Here is a 19,742-nt window from a genome sequence, read left to right as displayed (position 1 = left end):
ATGTTAGACTTTTCTGGGTCCTAGTTCTTAAACATTAATACATTTCTGGCTGAGGTGTATCCTGCGGTTGAGGAAACAGGCACTTTTCTGTAGAAAGAGAACTTGGAGAAATAAAAGACTTCTTGTGAACCAGCCCTCTGTATTCAGATTCAGAAGCCTTGGGCGCATCCTCTTAGAGATGGTAATGGCCATCAGAAGAGAAGAGAGGAAGCCAGTGTCCCAGCGAGCCAGAGACTTGCGGTCCATTATAGTAGTTCTTTGTTCAGGAATGCAAGAAGCACTGTTTTCCTTTCAGCAGCATGGGAAATGTTCCGTCATATTTACCTAAAGTGTGTAATACTTCCCTAGAAGATCAGCAGATGCTTGGAATAAAATAAAATAAAAATCTGTGAATTTGGAGTTCCCGTCGTGGCGCAGGGAAACGAATCCAACTAGGAACCATGGGGTTGCGGGCTCGATCCCTGGACTCGCTCAGTGGGGTAATGATCCGGCGTGTCCATGAGCTGTGGTATAGGTTGCACATGCGGCTTGGATCTGATGTTGCCGTAGGCTGGCAGCTGTAGCTCCGATTGGACCCCTAACCTGGGAACCTCCATGTGCCGCGGGTGTGGCCCTAAAAAGCAAAAAAGCAAAAAAAAAAAAAAAAAAAAAAAAAAAAAAGTGTATTTATCCCCAGTGTACTCAACCTGTGATACGTAGGCATCACCACATTGGCCTCTCATCTTACTCTCTAGTTCATCTAGTTGGGGGTCTCTGTCATAATAATATCCTTGCTGGTTTCCCAGCAGAAGCCCTGCCCTCTCCTCGCTATGCCCACAGCCCTCTCGGATGGTGCTGACTTGTCTGTCCCCACTACAGCCTCTCCACCTGACCACCCATTCACCCTCCGGCCCATTCAAACATCTACTAAGCACCACAAGCTGACAGGATGGCTACATGAGACCCCCATGTTGGAAAACAGCGCGGCAAGAGCTTGAAAACTATTTGAAAATGTGTCTTTTTTTTTTTTTTTTGATGTTTGTTTTTGCTGCACCACAATGGGAACTCCCAAAAATTTCAGTCTTGATAAATTTATTTAGAAAGCCAGAATGGTGAGCCACAAGGAAAGCCCCAGGCATTCCCAGAGAACTAATCACCTGAAAGGGGGAAGGCAGGGCTGTGAACACAAAATTTTGTAAGAAATGTAGGAGAAATGCTAATTACAGTGCTCAGGGGGAAGGAGGGTCCTAAGGAAAACTGTAAGATCTAGATCCTCCAGGACAGAGGAAACGGTGGCAAGGAGTGACTTCAGTGGGCAAAGAAAAAGTCCTCTAGTTCCTATCTCAAGGTCTTGATTGACACCTTCCATTTTATTTAGTTAACCATTGAGCATTGACTAACCTATGGGCAATGCATGATGCTATGAATGCAAAATGAGCATGCAAGTCTGCATTTTGCTACCGGCAAAACCACGCTGTTCGACCTCTATTTACCATTTAACCCTAAAGAATATTATCATCCTCAGCCCCATTTTACAGGTAAAAAATTAGGCAGAGAAGGGTTCCATGCTTGCAGGAGGTCCTACCCAAGCTGGGATGCGGACCCAGGCAGTTGGGGGTCCAGGCACTAACGCCCCACGCACCTTAAGTACTGAGAATCGGGTGTTGAGTCACCTGAGGATGTGTTCTGGGCTACCCGGTGGCCCAAACTAGAAAGAAAACAGGCTCCTTCATCCTCCTTTAAGGAGCATTTGCAGGTGCTCGCTGTAGGTCAGGCCTTTTGTTAAGAAGCAATAATGGAGTTCCCGTCGTGGTTCAGTGGTTAACAAATCTGACTAGGAACCATGAGGTTGTGGGTTCGATCCCTGGCCTTGCTCAGTGGGTAACGATCTGGCGTTGCCGTGAGCTGTGGTGTAGCTTGAAGACGCGGCTCGGACCCCAAGTTGCTGTGGCTCTGGCGTAGGCCAGTGGCTACAGCTCCGATTGGACCCCTAGCCTGGGAACTGGGAACCTCCATATGCCCCGAGTGCGGCCCTATAAACAAACAAACAAAAAAAAAGACAAGCAATAATAAAAAGACAGATGTGACCGATCCTTGCTCTGGAAGGGCTCACAGGCTACCGGGGAGGTGATTCTGCACATTGTGCAACCAAGCATATTGCAGCAGAGGTGGGAGGGAGGAAGGGAGAGACGGGATAGTACCCGGATGGAGGCATGGCCGGAATCTGGCCAGCCAAGAGGGACACAGCCTTCTATGCTGCCAGTAGCCACAAGTCCTGATTGTCCCCAGACCTTTTGCGCCCCGGAAGAGCCAGGCTCAGAGACTTCCTTTCCTGGCTGCAGGAAATTCTGGCAATGGTTGGCCACTGCTTCGTGCAGTCAGCTGGCCACATCTTGGCATATCTTTCCATCCCATGAAAGCACACCAGCCAGAAGCAACAGGGAAAGTTGATGCATTTGAGGCACTGGGAAGACAGACAAGAGAAAGGTCCTGTTTGGGTGTTTCTATCACTCAATCCACTGGAGTAAAGAAGGGCCACCATCTAGTACTGCCTTTGCCAAATTCTACCTATCTGACAATTCTCCCAGCTACCTAGGAAAAGCTGGAGAAAGCTGACAATTTTGCCAGCTACCTATATGGATTCTTCCTGTATGGTAAGAACTGATGGTTCTCCAACCCTGTCTCCTCTGAAATCTTTCTCTCTGAATTCCTGTTGCCCTGAGAATTTGTACCGTAGCATTAAGAATTTTTTTTTCTTTGTTCAGCGCACCTGCAGCCCAGGCAGGTCACCTAGCCTTTCTGGGTTTCAGTGATCTTCATCCCCAGATTGATGAATGGCGATGCTACAAATTGCATTGCTTCTCTTCCATGCCTGCTAGACCTTTATTCCCTCTACATCTTGTGAGTAATTTCTTACAGCTTTGGTTGTGACTGTTTGGCAGTCTCTCTCCCTGCTGGGGTTGTTAAAGACAAAATTTTGTCTATTTTTAAAATCTGTTCATCCCAAGCATAGTGAATGACACATAGGCACTCTTGCAATGGAGTAAATGGGTCCATGGACAAATGAGTGAATAAATGAATGGAGTCAGCCAGTCATTAAGTTATTTGGAGGACCAGAATTCCCATCGTGGTGCAGTAGAAATGAATCCGACTAGGAACCATGAGGTTGCGGGTTCGATCCCTGGCCTTGCTCAGTGGGTTAAGGATCTGGCATTGCTGTGAAGTGTGGTGTAGGTCGCAGATGTGGCTTGGATCCCAAGTTGCTGTGGCTGTGTGGTAGGCCAGCAGCTGAGGCTCCAATTTGACCCCTAGCCTGGGAATATCCATATGCTGCAAATGTAGCCCTAAAAAGCAAAAAAAAAAAAAAAAAAATTATTTGGAGGATTATTTCTCTGAGAATGAGGTCAGAAAGCAGCTATGTAAGTGGTGAGAAAACTTGGGGCAAATAGAATAGTGCCTTACAGCTGCACTGCAGACATTTCCAAACAGCACACTCTGGGATTGGCCGATCAGAGTCCCCAGGGAGCTGGACCTTCCTTCTGAAGACTCTGAGCCAGTACATCTGGGATGGGGCTCAGAGGTCAGTGTGTCCAAAGGTTCCCCAAGAGCCCTGTTACCTGCCTGAGGCCAGACTGGAACCTGGAGCCGGCCATTTCACCTGGCCTCCACGCTGCTGCTCCACTGTAAGGGCTGAAGAAGGTGAGGGCCCTGGTCTCAGTCTGGAAGGGATCATGGGGAGGACAGAGCACCCCAGTCCTGCCTGGAGGACGTGGGGAAGCCCTGCCAGTCATTGGCTGTCTCTGATTCTTCCTGGATTATTGACAGGGAAGGTGTGATGAATGCTGAGGCACTGTGGGCAAGCGGGCCGTCTTGGGGTTGGGGCAGGATGCCTAAAACTCACTGTTGATTCCTTCTGTCTTTCCCTTTGTCTTCCTTTTTCACCTCTTCTTCCCTCACGATCTTCCATGTGGTAGAATGATACTCCTCTTATTCAGCCTCATCTGTAAGCACCAGGGGTGGAATTTTCTAAAGCCCTCTGCTCATGACCCTGTAAATACTCTCTGTGGATGATGTTATTTGATTCAAAAAAAAAAAAAACAAAAACACCAAGCTGTGACATAACAGAGGGGTAAGAGCAGAGGCTGGCGAGCATCTGGCCTGGCTTCAGTTCAACTCCTATTGCTTATCTAGGAAACTTAGTAGCTATTTCTCTGGATCCGTGTACAGCACTCCCCAGTTTTCTAGGGTCTTGGCCTGTTGCTCCAGATAGTAATTAGGGCAAGAACAGTGAGGCAGAGACCACCTCCTAATTCTTTGTTAAAGCATCTCTCAAGCCAGGAAGTTCCTGAACACCTTAGCATCATTAAATTAATCGTTTACTAAATTGAGAAGGTTTTGGTTTGAGAGTGAACAGAAATGGACATTGTAGGAAAATGGCATTCTGTGGGTAAAAGCAGGACTCAGATAAACTGGGTTTAAGCCCTGCCGCCAGCACCTGCCATCTGTGTGATTAGAACACGTCAATTAAACTCTCTTTGCCTCTGTTTCCTCATCAGTAGAATGGGGATAATTAAATTCCCCCACAGATTATTCTGGTGATGTCTGAAAACAATGCCACGTACTAGGAACTGTGCAGCGTGCTTGGCACCTGATAAGTGTTCAGTGTTAGTACTCTTGTTATCTGTTTATTTTATTTTGTCTTTTTGCTATCTGTTTAGTGAACAAGCTTTTTTAGCACCTCCTAGGTGCCATTTTAAAGCAAAAAGATGAATGATAGCGCTATGGACTCACCTGAAAAGATCTCTATTATCAGATTAAAAAATGGAAATTGAACATATGGTCTGAGATTTTATAAACAATTTTAAAACTATATCTATTTATGTATATTTATATATGTGCATGTATATATGTTTGTGCAGAGTGTTTACATGGATTCAAGCATACAAATGCATCTGGAAAAAATGTGGCAGCAAGTGTCTATTAGTGAAAAGACAGCTCAATTTTTTAACTTGCTTTATTCAGTCGTGTTTGAATTTTTGAAATCATGTAGTAACTTTATAATAAAATTGAAAATCACACTAAGATAAAATATAATCAACCAAAATGACAAATAATCTTAAGAGGTTAGCTGTACAAGTTTTTTTGTTTTTTGTTTTTTGTTTTTGTGTGTGTGTGTGTGTGTGTCTTTTTGCCATTTCTTGGGCCACTCCCGCGGCATATGGAGGTTCCCAGGCTAGGGGTCTAATCGGAGCTATAGCCGCCAGCCTACACCAGAGCTACAGAGATGCGGGATCCCAGCTGCATCTGTGACCTACATCACAGCTCACGGCAATGCCGGATCCTTAACCCACTGAGCAAGGCCAGGGATCAAACCCACAACCTCATGGTTCCTTAGTCGATTCATTAACCACTGAGCCACCATGGGAGCTCCTAACTATACAAGTTTTTTTCTGACTTTCCCCCAGCAAAGAAAGTTATAGAATAAGGCAATATCAGACTCATTCTATAAGTAGCCCAGATGCTTAGTGCTCCAGTGCCAATTTTTCCAGCTACCTATCTGGATTTTTAGCCTGTGTATAAGAGCTGATGGGGTTCCAACCCTGTCTTCTCTGAAATCTTTCTCTCTGAATTCCTGTTGCCCTTAGAATTTGTTCCTATCTTCTAAGAATTTTTTTTTCTTTTTATAGCTGTACCTGTAACATATGGAAATTCCTGGGCTAGGGGTCGAATCAGAGCTGCAGCTGCAGGCCTACACCACAGCTACAGCCACTCCAGATCAGAACTGTATCTGTGACCTATACCACAGCTCACAGCAACCTGGGATCTTAACCCACTGAGTAAGGCCAGGGATCGAAACACATCCTCATGGACACTAGGTCAGGTTCTTAACCTGCTGAGCCACAAGGGGAACTCCTCATCTAAGAATTTTTAGATGTCCCTGTCATTTGCTTTCTTCCTATGTTAAATGGGCAGTCTCGTTTCTGAGTCCTTATTGTACACTCTTTTAGAGCAGGCATTGTGTCAGATTCCCTGGTATTTCTCACAGTTGTTGGCATAGCAGAGGCTAGGTCTTATTTGCTCAGTAAGTACCCACGGATCGAGTGACTGCAGATCTGATCTTACCCAGCTCCAGCCATGCTGTGCTGTGATAAAAGAATAACAGCTTCATCTGGACATTTCAATGACTTAACACACAGGTCTGTTTCCTGTTCATGAAAGGCCATGTGAATTGGCAGAGACTTCTTTCTATTCATGACTAGGGAGCCAGGCTTCCTTCATCTGGACACATCACAGGGGGCTTCTGAGCTTGCTGTAGGAGGAAAGGAAGGGATGGAGAAGATATACTGACCCTTAAGAGCCCTGGACCACGTCCATCCAAATTCCCATATGTCAGAAGTCAGCCCCATGGCCACGTCCAGTCACAAGAGCATCACAAGAGCAATGATTTCTGTGCCTCGGGTCTACATCTTCCTGCAGAGTAACCATGCCAACCAGTTAGTACCCCATTGGTATCAATGCAACCAGCACTCACATGGATCATTACATGCAGCTTAGTTGGTATGAGTCACCAGTGTGTTAGAAACTACTAGAATTCAGATTTTTTTTTTTTTTTCTTTTTAGGGCTGCATCGTGGTATATGGAGGTTCCCAGGCTAGGGGTCAAATCGAAACTACAGCTGCTGGCCTGCATCACAGCCATAGCAATGCAGGATCCAAGCCACATCGGCAACTTGCACCACAGCTCGCGGCAATGCTGGATTCTTAACCCACTGAGCGAGGCCAGGGATTGAACCTGCGTCCTCATGGATCCTGGTCAGATTTGTTAACTGCTGAGCTATGAAAGGAATGCCCCAGAATTTATTCACTCTACAGGCATTTATAGGTGCCCACTGTGTGCCAAGCATTGCTCCAGGTCCTGGGAAAATAGCAGAGAGAGAAAATAAATAAATAAATAAATAAATAAAAAGTGCTAATTCCCTACCCTCACAGGAGTGACTTTTTGATGGAGGAAAATAAGCAATTAACAAGTAATGAACAAGTAATGAACAAGCGTGTATTTGTTGGTGATAAATATTATGGAGAAGCAAGTGGACAGGGAAATAGGATCTGCACTGGTGTGGAGAAGGGGATGGGATGGTAATTTTAAACTGATCAGGGGAAAGCCTCACTGAGAAGGTAACGAGGAAGCAGAAACTTAGGGGTATGGGAGCCGGTCATTTGGGCATCACAACAGAGAGCCTTCTTGGAAGATGGACACGGGTACAGATCCCAGGGCGGAAGTGGGGGAGGGGTGCCTGAAATGTCTGCTGAATGACAGGAAACCGTGGGTACAGTGAGTGTGTGGGTAAGTGTCCCAGAGGGGCTGGGGGTTGGATCAGGGGTCTGCTGCATACAGACTCTGAAGGCTGATATATAACTTTAAGGTCTGCAGTTACTGCTCTGAGTGACATAAAGCCATTTGGGGGATCTGAACAGAGAAGCGCTGTGGTCACTCTGGCTCCTCTACTGGGAACTGACCCTGGGCAAGGGGAAAGCAAGGAGACCAGTTAGAGGTTATTACAAAATTCAAGAGAGAGAGGATGGCTTCGATCATTTTCATCACCCCAAAAAGTTGAGGGGAGAGATTTTAAAGGGGAAAAGTGATTGCACACATACAAGATAGATTTTGCGATGAGATGTTAGCACAGAGCCTCCCTGTCCTATATTGTGTTATTACCACGAGTCTGGTTTTATTCATCTGTTCCACAAACTTTTATTCCACACCAACTGCATGCCAGGCCCCCTGTTAGGCACTGGGGACAGGAAATAAGATCTGCCCGCCTGCCTTTGGGAAGCTCTCAGTGTAGTGGGATTGGAGAGATGACCAAAAAACATCGGCAGCAGCAAAACCAACCCCAGGTGCTGCAATATGATGATTTTATGAATGGAATCATTAGCCAAACCATACGGAGTGTTTACTATGTGCTAGACATGCTTATGGATATTATTTTCATCATGTTATATGATTGTTATAATTACTACATTTTGATGCTCTCCTTTATAACCAAACTGGACTGCTACAATGTTAGAGAACTAGTGGCCAAAAGCTCAATGTAACAACTTAAAAGTGTTATTTCTATGCGATTATTATAATTACCATATTTTGATGCTCTTCTTTGTAACCAAATGACTACTACCAAGTCAGAAACTAGTGGCCAAAAACCCGCTATAACAACGTGAACGTGTTATTTCTGTGCTCTGCAATCGGTATGACCAAGGACCTGGATGCCCTCGTAGCTATCAAAATCCATTCCAGAAAAATGCATGTGCCATTTTTTTCCAAATGTCCTCTTCCCTTATAACATGGAATCATGTTACTAGTACCTTAATCTCAGCTTATTTAAGTCCCTTTTATTGCATGTCTTTTTTTTTTTTTTTTCTTCTAATACTCTGCCTTGAAGAAGGTTAAGCTGAAACGGCTGCTCAGCTTCCAAGATGTTGCCCCCCAAAATGCATGTGCTTTTCTGCTTCTGCAGCTGCCTGGCGCTGGCTCAGCCTTTTGACTGGCAAGACCCTAAACCCGTTGCCCATATGAAATCATCAGGTAAGAGGTGTATTTGTTCAAAGACTTGAGCTAACCACCTGTTGCCTGACTCGAAGTAGCCCCAGAGATACTGCATGTGGGACCTTCCACGCATACCCCAGTAAAAAGATGCTGATGGAGAGTGCTCTTCTCCCGGGGGAGGGGCACAGGCCTCACTCTCTCCTCTTTTTACTGGGACTAGAGAAGTGCCTTCTTCTAGAGAAATGCTGGGGACTGCAGGATGGCCCAGGATGAGGCCTCTCAGACAAGCTGGAAACTCAGCTTGCAGTCACTGTGGAGAAGGTTCAGGCCACCCCTTGTCTGCGCCCTGCCCAACCCACTCGGGGCAGTAATACCCCTCCCCTGGAGTGCCCCCAGAGGCAACCCTAAACCTGCCCCTGTGAAGGTGAAGAAATAGCAGGTGTCTCGATCAACAAGTGCAGTCCTGGAGTTCCCTGGGGGCTCAGCAGGTTAAGGATCCAGTGCTGTCACTGCTTGTGGCATGGGTTTGGTCACTAGCCCAGGAACTTCTGCAGACTGTGGGTGCAGCCAAAAAAAGAAAAAATGAAACAGATGCAAGTCTGGTTGGTGGTGGGGGCGGGAGGCAATCTTTTCTATCTAATGTCAAGGAGAAGCAGGGACCAGTAGGCACCAGGGGCTCCAGAGGAAAAAGGATGTGCTTTGCTGGTTCTTTCTTACCTTGTGGGGGGCAGCAGGGGGAGAGCAGAGGAAGGTTTAGATAAGCCCAGCACTGGTGGCCGGAGGGAGAGAGCCATCTCTAGACAGGAACATCCACCATCACCTAGAAGGACCTGGATTCCAAAGAGATGACTTCCAGAGCTGTGCGAGTTCCTGCAACCCCGGAGGGTTGGGCTGCATGAACTCCGTCCATCTCCCCAGGTGAACAGTGTCGGCGGCCTCTGGAAGGTGTCATACCGTCTGTAGCCACAGACCTGAACTCTTGGGGAGATGAGGTTGCCTTGGATCTAGTTATTCAGGCTTGATGGGTGACTCCTTCCGGTAACATTTACAAAAGAGCTCTCATAGCCCAGTGCCTTATAAATTTTGCCCTCCTTCCTAGCTGGGGAAATGAAAGCATTAACAGAAGAGGGACTCAATCTTATATTTACTTTCATAGGAAATGGCTTCAGTCTCACAGGTCCATTCATGCAGCAATACTTAAGCAGGAAGCAGAGGTGTGAGTATTATACTGGTGACTAAGACAGAAGGGCTTGTAGTCACGTTCAAGGAGCTTGCCGCCTGGTTAAATAAAATAAATAAATAAAACCTTTTCTATAGACTGAAAATAAGTAAGGTCTTACGTGATGTGCAAATTCTCACCTAGGAGACCTTTGTATCATGCAGGTTTTATTGGCACTGGGTGGGGATTTCAAAACATGTTCTGTAGCCCCTGATGTTTAAAAATCATTGGAAAGCTGGTACTGGACAGGCAGAAACTTGAGGACACTGCTTGATTCCTCTCTGTCATCCCAGCCTTGAGCCCAATATCCCATTCATTCTAAATTCTCAAAAATGAATGCATAATTTTTTTTCTTTTTATGGCCACACCCATGGCATATGAAAGTCCCCAGGCCAGGGATTGAATCTTAGCCACAGCTGCAGCAATACCATAACTATGCCATAACTGCAGCAATACCAGATTATTCTGTTTTGTTTTGTTTTTTTGTCTTTTTAGGGCCTCACCTGAGGTGTATGGAGGTTCCCAGGCTAGGGGTCTAATCCGAGCTATAGCTGCCAGCCTGCACCACAGCCACAGCAACACCAGATCTGAGCCGCATCTGTGACCTACACCACAGCTCATGGCAATGCCAGATCCTTAACCCACTGAGCGAGGCCAGGGATCGAACCTGCAACCTCATGGTTCCTAGTCAGATTTGTTTCCACTGCGCCATGACGGGAACTCCAATGCCAGATACTTTAACCCACTGTTCTGGTTTGGGGATAGAGCAGGAGCCTCAGCAGCAACCCGAGCTGCTGCAGTCAGATTCTTAACACACTGTACCACAGTGGAAACTCCTGCATAAATATTTTTAAATGATCAGAAATAGTTTATTCAGTACAAGAAGGCAATAACAGATGATTATTTGTATTAGTCTTACTAAATGAACACATAAAAAATATGGTTACACCACTAAAAGGTTTATAAGCACGGCTAGAGAGATCCCACTTGCTAACGAAGGACATAAAGCCGTATAAGAAGATGCAGTTTTCCTAGAATGTATACCATCTCCAACAACAGGAATGAACATCTGGACTATTTGATAAGTGAATGTCCCCCCAAATGTAGAATAAGATGAATGCATACCGTAGGTGCTAATGCTCTTACTAAAATAAAATTGGAGGAGTTCCTGACATGGCACAGCGGTTAACGAATCCGACTAGGAACCATGAAGTTGCAGATTCAATTTCTGGCCTCACTCAGTGGGTTAAGGCTCTGGCTCCGATTCGATCCCTAGCCTGGGAGCCTCCATATGCCTAGGGAGCGGCCCTAGAAAAGGCAAAAAGACCAAAAAAAAAAAAGGAAAGAAAAGAAAATACATCAGAGAGATTTCTTGTGCAGAGCAGGTCTGAGAGGACCAGGGCACTTCTGGGTTATTGGAAAAGGTTCTCAGGGCCTAAGTGGCATTGAGATCTCACAAGGGGAACTGTTGCAACTTGGAACCTTCCCATGGCTCTAGAACTGAACTCCCAATTCCAGAGGTAGTGCCTCCAAGGCAGCAGGGGGTCCTCTGGAGCTCCTCAGAAAACCGTGCGAGCCAGAGTTGATGTTGCTGCTCCATGGTTTCCTGTGGGCGGGGGCACAGCAGAGCCCAGGCTGCTGGTCACAGAAGGTCTACCCTCCCAACCCCCCGTGCTCTGGGCCTGATGTCCTCCTATGACACCGTGAAGGACCCCTCCATAGACAGATGTAAATGGGAGAGAAAAAGGCTTTTGTAATTCTCCATGGACCCTGGTGTGTTAGCTTTGCAGGTAGAGCTTTTTAAAGAAATGCTTCTGGAGTTCCCGTCTTGGCTCAGCGGTTAATGAATGACTAGGAACCACGAGGTTTCTGGTTCGATCCCTGGCCTCACTCAGTGGGTTAAGGATCTGGCGTTGCCGTGAGCTGTGGTGTAGGTTGCAGATGTGGCTTGGGTCCTGCATTGCTGTGGCTGTGGCGTAGGCTGGCAGTTACAGCTCGGATTCAACACTAGCTGGGAACCTCCATATGCCGTGGGTGCGACCCTAGCAAAGACAAAAAGGAAGGAAGGAAGGAAGGAAGGAAGGAAGGAAGAAAGAAAGAAAGAAAGAAAGAAAGAAAGAAAGAAAGAAGCTTCTGAGGAAATGCCTTGAATTTGGAATCAACCCAGAGAAAATGATCTGATCTAGTGTAGATCTGCTAAAACTCTTAGGGCTTGAATTTGGGGAGCCCGAGACAGGAACTCTGGAGAAGAGGCAAATAACATCAGTGGTCTGCCTGTTACATGCTGTGTTCTGTGCAAGCTACTTCACTTCTGTTATCGCTTTATCCTGACCGCTATCCCAAGGGCTGGCCAGGGCTTTTATCCCCACTTTACAAATGAGCATCGGAGAAGGGAATAAATGGCCCAGGTCGGAGCATCATAGCTTGTAAGATGTACAGGTAGAATTCAAAAGCTGGGCCACCTGGCTCCAATATCAAGGTCTCTTCCTCGCAATCACTGCCTTCTTTGGAACTATCTGCTACCTTTTGATCATGAATGGCTGACCGTGCGTCAGGCCAGGGGGTCTTGTACCTGAACCCAGTGCTGCTTACATTTTAATAGGCACACCTTTCCAGATTCAGTAGAATTGGGGTGAAGCCCAGGAGCCTTGTTTGCGATGCCAATGAAGCTGGTCCATGGACCCGCTTTGAGTGGCAAGGGCTTCTGCTTTGAAAGGCTCCTCACTGTCAGGCGCTTCACACATCAGTCACCAACGTGGCTGCTTCTCGTGACTCGAAACCTTTCTGAGAGATGCCCTGTGATATCGATGCAGGTGCCACACCTGACGTAGTGCCCAATGTCTGTGTGGCAGAGGCAGGGTGTGACGGAAGGCAGAAAGGAATCTGTCCAGCAAAGGAATCACCTCTCACAGCTCAACAGAAGGAAAGGAGTAGGCAAGCTGAATCTAGAAATGTGCAAGTCCAGATATGCTGATGTTTGGACTCAGCATCCTGAAATTAAATGTGGGCTTGACTGGGGGTTAGGGAGGAGAACAGGTGAAATTGCAGATGTGTTGAAGCATTTTGGCACCAGAGAGAGAAAACGTTTCAAGAGTGGGTGGGTCAAAGAGCATGTGCCTAAAGCACCTGGTAGAAACAGAGACCCAGTGACAGTGAAAAGCTTAGTTCTGCTCATTTTCACAGGTATTTCAGTATCAATTCTGTACCAGACATGGTGTTAAGATCTGAGGATACAGAGATAGATGCAGCTGTTTTTTGGGGGGTTTTATTGTTGTTTGTCTTTTTCCTTTTTATGGCCACACCTGTGGCATATGGAGGTTCCCAGGCTAGGGGTCAAACCAGAGATGCAGCTGCCGGCCTATACCACAGCCACAGCAATGCTGGATCTGAGCCACTTCTGTGGCCTACACCACAGCTTGCAGCAATGCCAGATCCTTAACCCACTGAGTGAAGCCTGAGATGGAACCGGCACCCTCGGGGACATTATGTTGGGTTTTATCCCACTGAGCCACGACAGGAACTCCTGGATGCAGCTCTTAGTAGGGGAGATAGAGTGTGCAAATACATAAGTTTAATATGATAGGAAGAATACTAAAAATATACATGCAGGAATTGATTTAATACTCAGGATGAAATCATTATGTCTGAGGGATCAGGGGAGCCTTTAGAGAAGACCTGGTGTCTGGTCAAGATGTTCAGTGTTGAATAGGAGTTTGCCATGGGGCTCTTTTTATTTTTTTCTTTCTTTTTCGGCTGCACCCACCGCAAATGGAAATTTCTGGGCCAGGGGTCAAATCCGAGCAGGAGGTGCAACTTATGCTCCAGCTGCAGCAACACTGGATCCTTAACTCACCACACAGGACTGGGAATAGAACCAGCACCTCCACCGAGACAAGCCAGATCATTAACCTACTGTGCCACAGTGGGAACTCCCACTGGGATCTTAAGCAGAGGGACTTGCGTTTACTAAGGTGCAAAGGCATCAGACAGACCCTTGGGTGCCTCAGGAGCCCAGGAGCTCCTGCAAGGGGGATAAGTTAAAAAGGGAAAAGTAGGAGAAGGGTTGGAGGCAGTGGACTTCCCAGTCATGGAGTGTCTTTGTTACAGCGCCCTTGAACTTGGGATTAACTTGGGCAGCTATGAACCTCTATAAGTTTCAACCCCAGAACACTGGCAGGATGGGCCACACCACACTGGAAGGCATGTGTCGGTCTAAATACAACCTACCAGCTGCCTTCGAGAAAGATTCCAGTACACTCCTCCCCAAGAAAAAACACCTGGTGATAGGAAAGCATTGAAGGATTTTAAGAATTGCGTGGTGGGATTTGCGCCTCAAGGGACTCCTGGAGCTGTGTAAAGGAGACATTTGAAGGGGTCAAGCTCCAAGTTGAATAGGATGCTTAGAAGAGATGGCAACCATCTGGTCAAGGACAGTGAAAGTGTGAGACAGATGAACTGGAGGGTTAGGGAGATACTGTAGAGAGAATTCTAAGGCAAACAAACAAATGTTAGACATTGGATGTAGGGAGCTGGGGAGAAAGAGTTAGGGGAGTAGCATGTTCCCAAGGTTTCTGGCTTGGGATCCCCACCTTAAGGAATTCTGGAATTGCAGGCTGTGTGGTTGGTTGGAGGCTGAGGCGGAAGAGTTGGGAGAAAAGTCATTTAGCTGCATTTTGGACCATTGGCTTTGCTGTTCCTCTGGGCAGGCTATCCGATGCAGACAGCCAATAGGAAACTGTCAGCTCAGATCCGAAATGTGAGATAAAGTTCACGTTTAGGAAAAAGAGATTTGTGAAAATGTCTTTTTTAAAAAAATATATATTTTTAGGGCCACACTCGCAGCATATGGAGGTTCCCAGGCCAGGGATCGAATCAGAGCTGTAGCCACTGGCCTGCACCACAGCTACAGTAATACAGGATCTGAGCTGTGTCTGCGACCTACACCACCGCTCACGGCAACACTGGATCCTGAACCCACTGAGGGAGGCCAGGGATGGAACCTGCATCCTCATGGACACTAGTCAGATTCATTTCCGCTGAGCCGCGATGGGAACTCCAGAAATGGTCTTTAATATGCCCCGAATAGGAGTAGAAGACACGGGCAGGGCCATCAGTATGAGACAGCGGCAGCCCTAAACATCTTAGGAGAAGAACTCTAACTGCCTCCATCTTTTTCCCATACTTGGTGCACAGCAGGCCCATAAGAATTATTTGTGTATTTTAGTATTTAGTAAAGAGGGGGAAGCTGGAAACCAGGGGCAGTCGCTTGATTCCCTTGGAGTTTCTTTGCATAATAAAGGCTGGGGTCTAATGGATGGCTAGTGAGATGACATCGACCTGTTTTTCCAGCATGGGTCAGTAAGATCCAAGCGCTGATGGCTGCTGCAGGCTTTGGCCAAACGAAAATCCCCAGAGGAAATGGATCGTACTCCGTCGGTTGTACCGACCTGATGTTTGATTACACTCAGAAGGTAATGTTTAATACCGTTTATCCTTTTCTGTTCCACGATTGACTGTGGCTATGGCCCCACCAGAAGGTTTTGAAATTTGACCTTGCCCTCACCTGAGAATGGCTCATTTGCCCTATGTATGGTTTCACAGGAAGCCTTTGGCAGTTAAGTCGTTCCCCAATTCATTGCTGTCATCAGATTGTTTATAAACTCTCTTTTTTTTTTCCCTGGCTTTTTAGGGCTGCACCTGCAGCATGTGGAAGCTCCCAGGCTAGGGGTCGAATCGGAGCTGCAGCTGCCTGCCTGTCATACCACAGCCACAGCAACGCAGGATCCTTCACGCACTGAGCGAGGCCAAGGATCGAACCTGCATCCTCATGGATACTAGCCGGGTTCGTTAACCACTGAGCCATGATGGGAACTCCCTAAGCTCTTATATCTTCTCTATAAACTCTTTTGTCCCCCTCCTTCTTTAATGGCTGAAACCGGGCTGCTCGTACTTTTCTTTTCACTCACAAAACATCTTGTTGTTCTGGTTCTGTTCTCTTTTGACTGTATTCAGTCACCAGGGAAACTTAAAACAGCTCTCTGGACCTCTTCATGCATGACTAAGGTATCTGGGGCCCCACTAATTAAATATGCAAAATAGCTCTTGGAAAAGGTTGGAGAAGCAACTTGACTAAAAGTCCCTTATCTTCTTTCCTCTACAGGGCACCTTCCTGCGTTTGTATTATCCGTCCCAAGATGGTGACCCTTCTGACACCCTCTGGATCCCAGACAAAGAGTATTTTTGGGGTCTTAGTAAATTTCTCGGAACACACTGGCTTCTAGGCAAAATTCTAAGCTTATTTTTTGGTAAGATTTCTGTTGACCCTGCTTTGTAGGCTCGAGCATCTGGAAACAGCAAGGGTTTCAGGCAGTTAAAAACCCAAACAGGAGTTTCCCGTTGTGGCTCAGTGGTTAACAGATCTGATTAGGAATCATGAGGCTGTGGGTTTGATCCCTGACCTCACTCAGCGGGTTAAGGATCTGGCTTGCTGTGAGCTGTGGTGTGGTCACACACATGGCTTGGATCTGGGGTGCTGTGGCTGTGGTGTAGGCCAGCAGCTGCAGCTCCGATTCAACCCCTAGCCTGGGAACCTCCATATGCCGCGGGTGTGACCCCAGAAAAGACAGAAGAAAAAAAAAAGACCCAAATAAATTGTCTGCAGGTACATGTCTCCTAAGATGACAGAGTAATTCTAAAAGGGCCAGGGAGCTCTCAGAGAATCAAGGGTTCTCATTTTGTTGATTCTGAACATGATGGGGGTTGGGAGGGAGTGAAATGTCAGACCTTCGGACTGGCTCTCACATCTCTCTGTGGCTACTCTGATTTTTCCTTCTTACATGCTCTGGGGGGAGCAATAATATGGTGAGAGTACCAGCTAGGCTGATGTGCCCCCTACCTTGTATGCTCTGTGCTGAACAGACTTCCTACAGTTGGTCAAAGAGAGGAAGAAAGTAGAAGCCAGCCTAACTCTCCAGATCCTAAACAAAGGAGTGAAAACTAATTTCGTTTGGGGGATGCCAGCAGTTACATTTGGAACGGATGGGCCATGGGGTCCTACTGGTACAGCACAGGGAAATGTGTGTGATGGGGTCACGTTGCTGGACAACAGAACTTGAAGAAACATTGTCCACCAACTAGGCTTTAAGAATAAGAAGAAAGCAAATTATATAGCTAATATTTACATACATTTCAACTCAATAAAATTATGAAAATAAAAGGAATCTCAGAAAAGCTGTTTTTTTTAAAAAAAGAATTTCTTGTTTACTTGTGAAGGAGGAAACTGTTTCATTCCCATCACCCACCGCAAGGGGGCAGCCTCCCTCACTAAGACAGTCTGCGGTGCCTTCCTCATTTAGTGTCCACTCATATTGACTTGTCCTTCCGTATCTGTTGACCAGTTACTGCTCTTGGGCTGATAGTAATTATGTCTCCAAATCGCCCCCTCAAAACCCCCTACAACTTTTGGCATTCATTTTAAACACCTCCTTGAATTTTTTTTTTTTTTTTTTTTTTGTCTTTTTCTATTTTTTGGCGCTCCGAGCATATGAGTTCCAGCTAGGGTCGAATCGGAGCTGTAGCACTGCCTACGCCAAGCACAGCAACGCGGATCCGACCGCGTCTGCAACTAACCACGCTCACGCACCGGATCATTAACACAAGGCAGGACCGAACCGCACCTCATGTTCTAGTCGATTCGTTACCACTGCACCACGAACTCTCCTTGACATTTTCTTAAGGACCACATTACAGGAGTTCCCGTAGTGGCTCAGCAGGTTAGGAACCCAGCTAGTATCCATGAGGATGTGGATTCGATCCCTGGCCTCAGTCAGTGGGTTTAAGGGTCTGGCGATACCACCAGATGGAGCATAGGCTGGCAGCTGCAACTCGGATTTGACCTCTAGCCTGAGAACTGCCATCTGCTGCAGGTGCAGCCCTGAAAAAAAAAAGGAAAAAAAAAATAAAAAGAACCATATTATAATAGAAATGATGAAAAGGCTCTAACTACACATCTCTCTGATGCTGAATAACTTAGAAGTCACGTCCGAAGCAATGATCACCGACTATCTTCAAGAGCAGGTCTCCATGTTATGGATGAGACCGTGAAATATAAAGAATTGATGCTGCTGATGACACTGATAAGTGCGTAGTGAGGGAAGAGAAGGCGCTATCCATTTTTGAGCCCTTCGCCGTGTGACTGGATAGGAGCACTTTACCTGTAGCCCTCCCTAAATGTGACTCTCACAAGCCCCCATGAGAGAGCTAGCATTTCCTTCCTTGTACAGAAGAGGAGTCTGAGGCTCAGAGAGTTCTCCTGACTCGCTCAAGATCAGTGGCTAGTGAGTGGCAGAACTGCACCAAAGCCTCATCTGCATGTAAAGTCAAAGGTTTCCCCACCTTTCGCTTGACCTTGATCAAGTTAGAAAGAAAGGAGTTTCCAATTCGAAGATTCTGGGTCTCAGTAAGAGGTTCCGGAGGTTTACGTGTGGTTCGTTCCAAACAGTTCCCTTTTACCAAAACCTGGGATGAATAAGGAACAGGCTTCCCGAATACACCTCTAAGTAGGAAAACGTCTCACCTCAAGTTCAGAGCTGGCCGTGAGAACTGATCATTATTGATCTTAAGGTCTTAGGAAGAAAAACACGGTTCAGGCCCTTGGTTGGTGGTATCAAGTAGGAGACCTTGTAAATGAATTTACCCTTTGTGTGTGTGTGTGTGTGTGTGTGTCCTTTTAGGGCCGCATCCACGCATATGGAGCTTCCCAGGCTAGGGGTCGAATCCGAGCTGTAACTGCCAGCTACACCGCAGCCATAGCAATGCAGGATCCAAGCTGTGTCTGTGATCTACACCACAGCTCATGGCAACGCCATATCCTTAACCCACTGAGCAAGGCCCAGGATCGAACCTGCATCCTCATGGATGCTAGTGAGATTTGTTTTGGCTGAGCCACAATGGGAACTCCAAATGAGTTTACTCTTAATGCATAAAAATTTAAATTCCGTGGGCCAGGATCTTATATGAAGGAGATGTAAGTTAAATGAACCATCGACATTCAAGTCAGAAAAAGCTCTAATTATAATCTCCCACTGCTGTCTAGGTTCAATGACAACTCCTGCAGCCTGGAATTCCCCTCTGAGGACTGGTGAAAAATACCCACTCATCATTTTTTCTCATGGTCTTGGAGCATTCAGGTAAAGTGGCAGAGGTTGAACAATTTTAGGAATCAAAGACTCGTTTTAGGAATCAATCATTACCTCCCCTGCAAAAGGGAGAGCGCATTTTGGAGCGTCGGGCCCCTGTCCCGGAGGAGTTGGGGTTCCTCAGGAATTACTTGTGATCTATTGATCAATCTTAGCCCTGTCTTTTCCTGTCTCCAGCCCATGGACACCAGCTTCACAACAGAGGAAAGAGGATGATGCATTTTTGATGGCTGTCCTTCTCTGTTGTGGTATTTACACTCTCAAAATCATTCAGTGTGTTGGTTCAGGTCCTCCGAGAAATAGACGCCACGATTAGATTAGCTGTGAAAGATGTTTATTGCAAGATGCCTGTGAAGGATAGAAAGAAAGGAGCCAGGAGTTCCTGTTGTGGCTCAGCAGGTTAAGAATCTGACTAGTATCCGTGAGGATACATTTTCGATCCCTCACTCACGGCAGCGCCACATCCTTAACCCACTGAGCGAGGCCAGGGATCGAAAGCCACCAGCCTATGCCAGAGCTATAGCAACGCAGGATCTGAGCTGCATCTGTGGCCTACACCACAGCTCACGGCAATGCCGGATCGTTAACCCACTGAGCAAGGGCAGGGATCGAACCCGCAACCTCATGGTTCCTAGTCGGATTTGTTAACCACTGTGCCACGGCGGGAACTCCGAGTTATTATTATTATTTGTCTTTTTAGGGCCACACCTTCAGCATATTCCCACGCTAGGGGTCCAGTCAGAGCTGTAGCCACTAGCCTACGCCAGAGTCATAGCAATGCAGGATCCTGGCCGCATCTGCGA

General features: G+C 46.7%; 1 protein-coding gene across 9 annotated transcripts in view; it reads left to right on the top strand.

Moving 5' to 3' along the window:
* Nucleotides 1-19,742, top strand: part of PLA2G7 (phospholipase A2 group VII) — a 43,232-nt gene that overhangs the window by 9,196 nt on the left and 14,294 nt on the right. For 3 of the 9 annotated variants that reach the window (NM_001322806.1, NM_001113013.2, XM_021098277.1), the window contains 4 exon segments: nucleotides 8,420-8,562; nucleotides 15,092-15,213; nucleotides 15,903-16,047; nucleotides 18,837-18,930. In NM_001322806.1, coding sequence (NP_001309735.1) covers nucleotides 8,454-8,562; nucleotides 15,092-15,213; nucleotides 15,903-16,047; nucleotides 18,837-18,930 — 470 coding nt within the window. In that variant the 5' untranslated portion in view covers nucleotides 8,420-8,453. 9 annotated transcript variants of the gene reach the window in all.

This window comes from Sus scrofa, chromosome 7, assembly GCF_000003025.6.
Source record: "Sus scrofa isolate TJ Tabasco breed Duroc chromosome 7, Sscrofa11.1, whole genome shotgun sequence".
Lineage (NCBI taxonomy): Eukaryota > Metazoa > Chordata > Mammalia > Artiodactyla > Suidae > Sus > Sus scrofa.
This window is presented reverse-complemented; position numbering and strand designations above follow the sequence as displayed.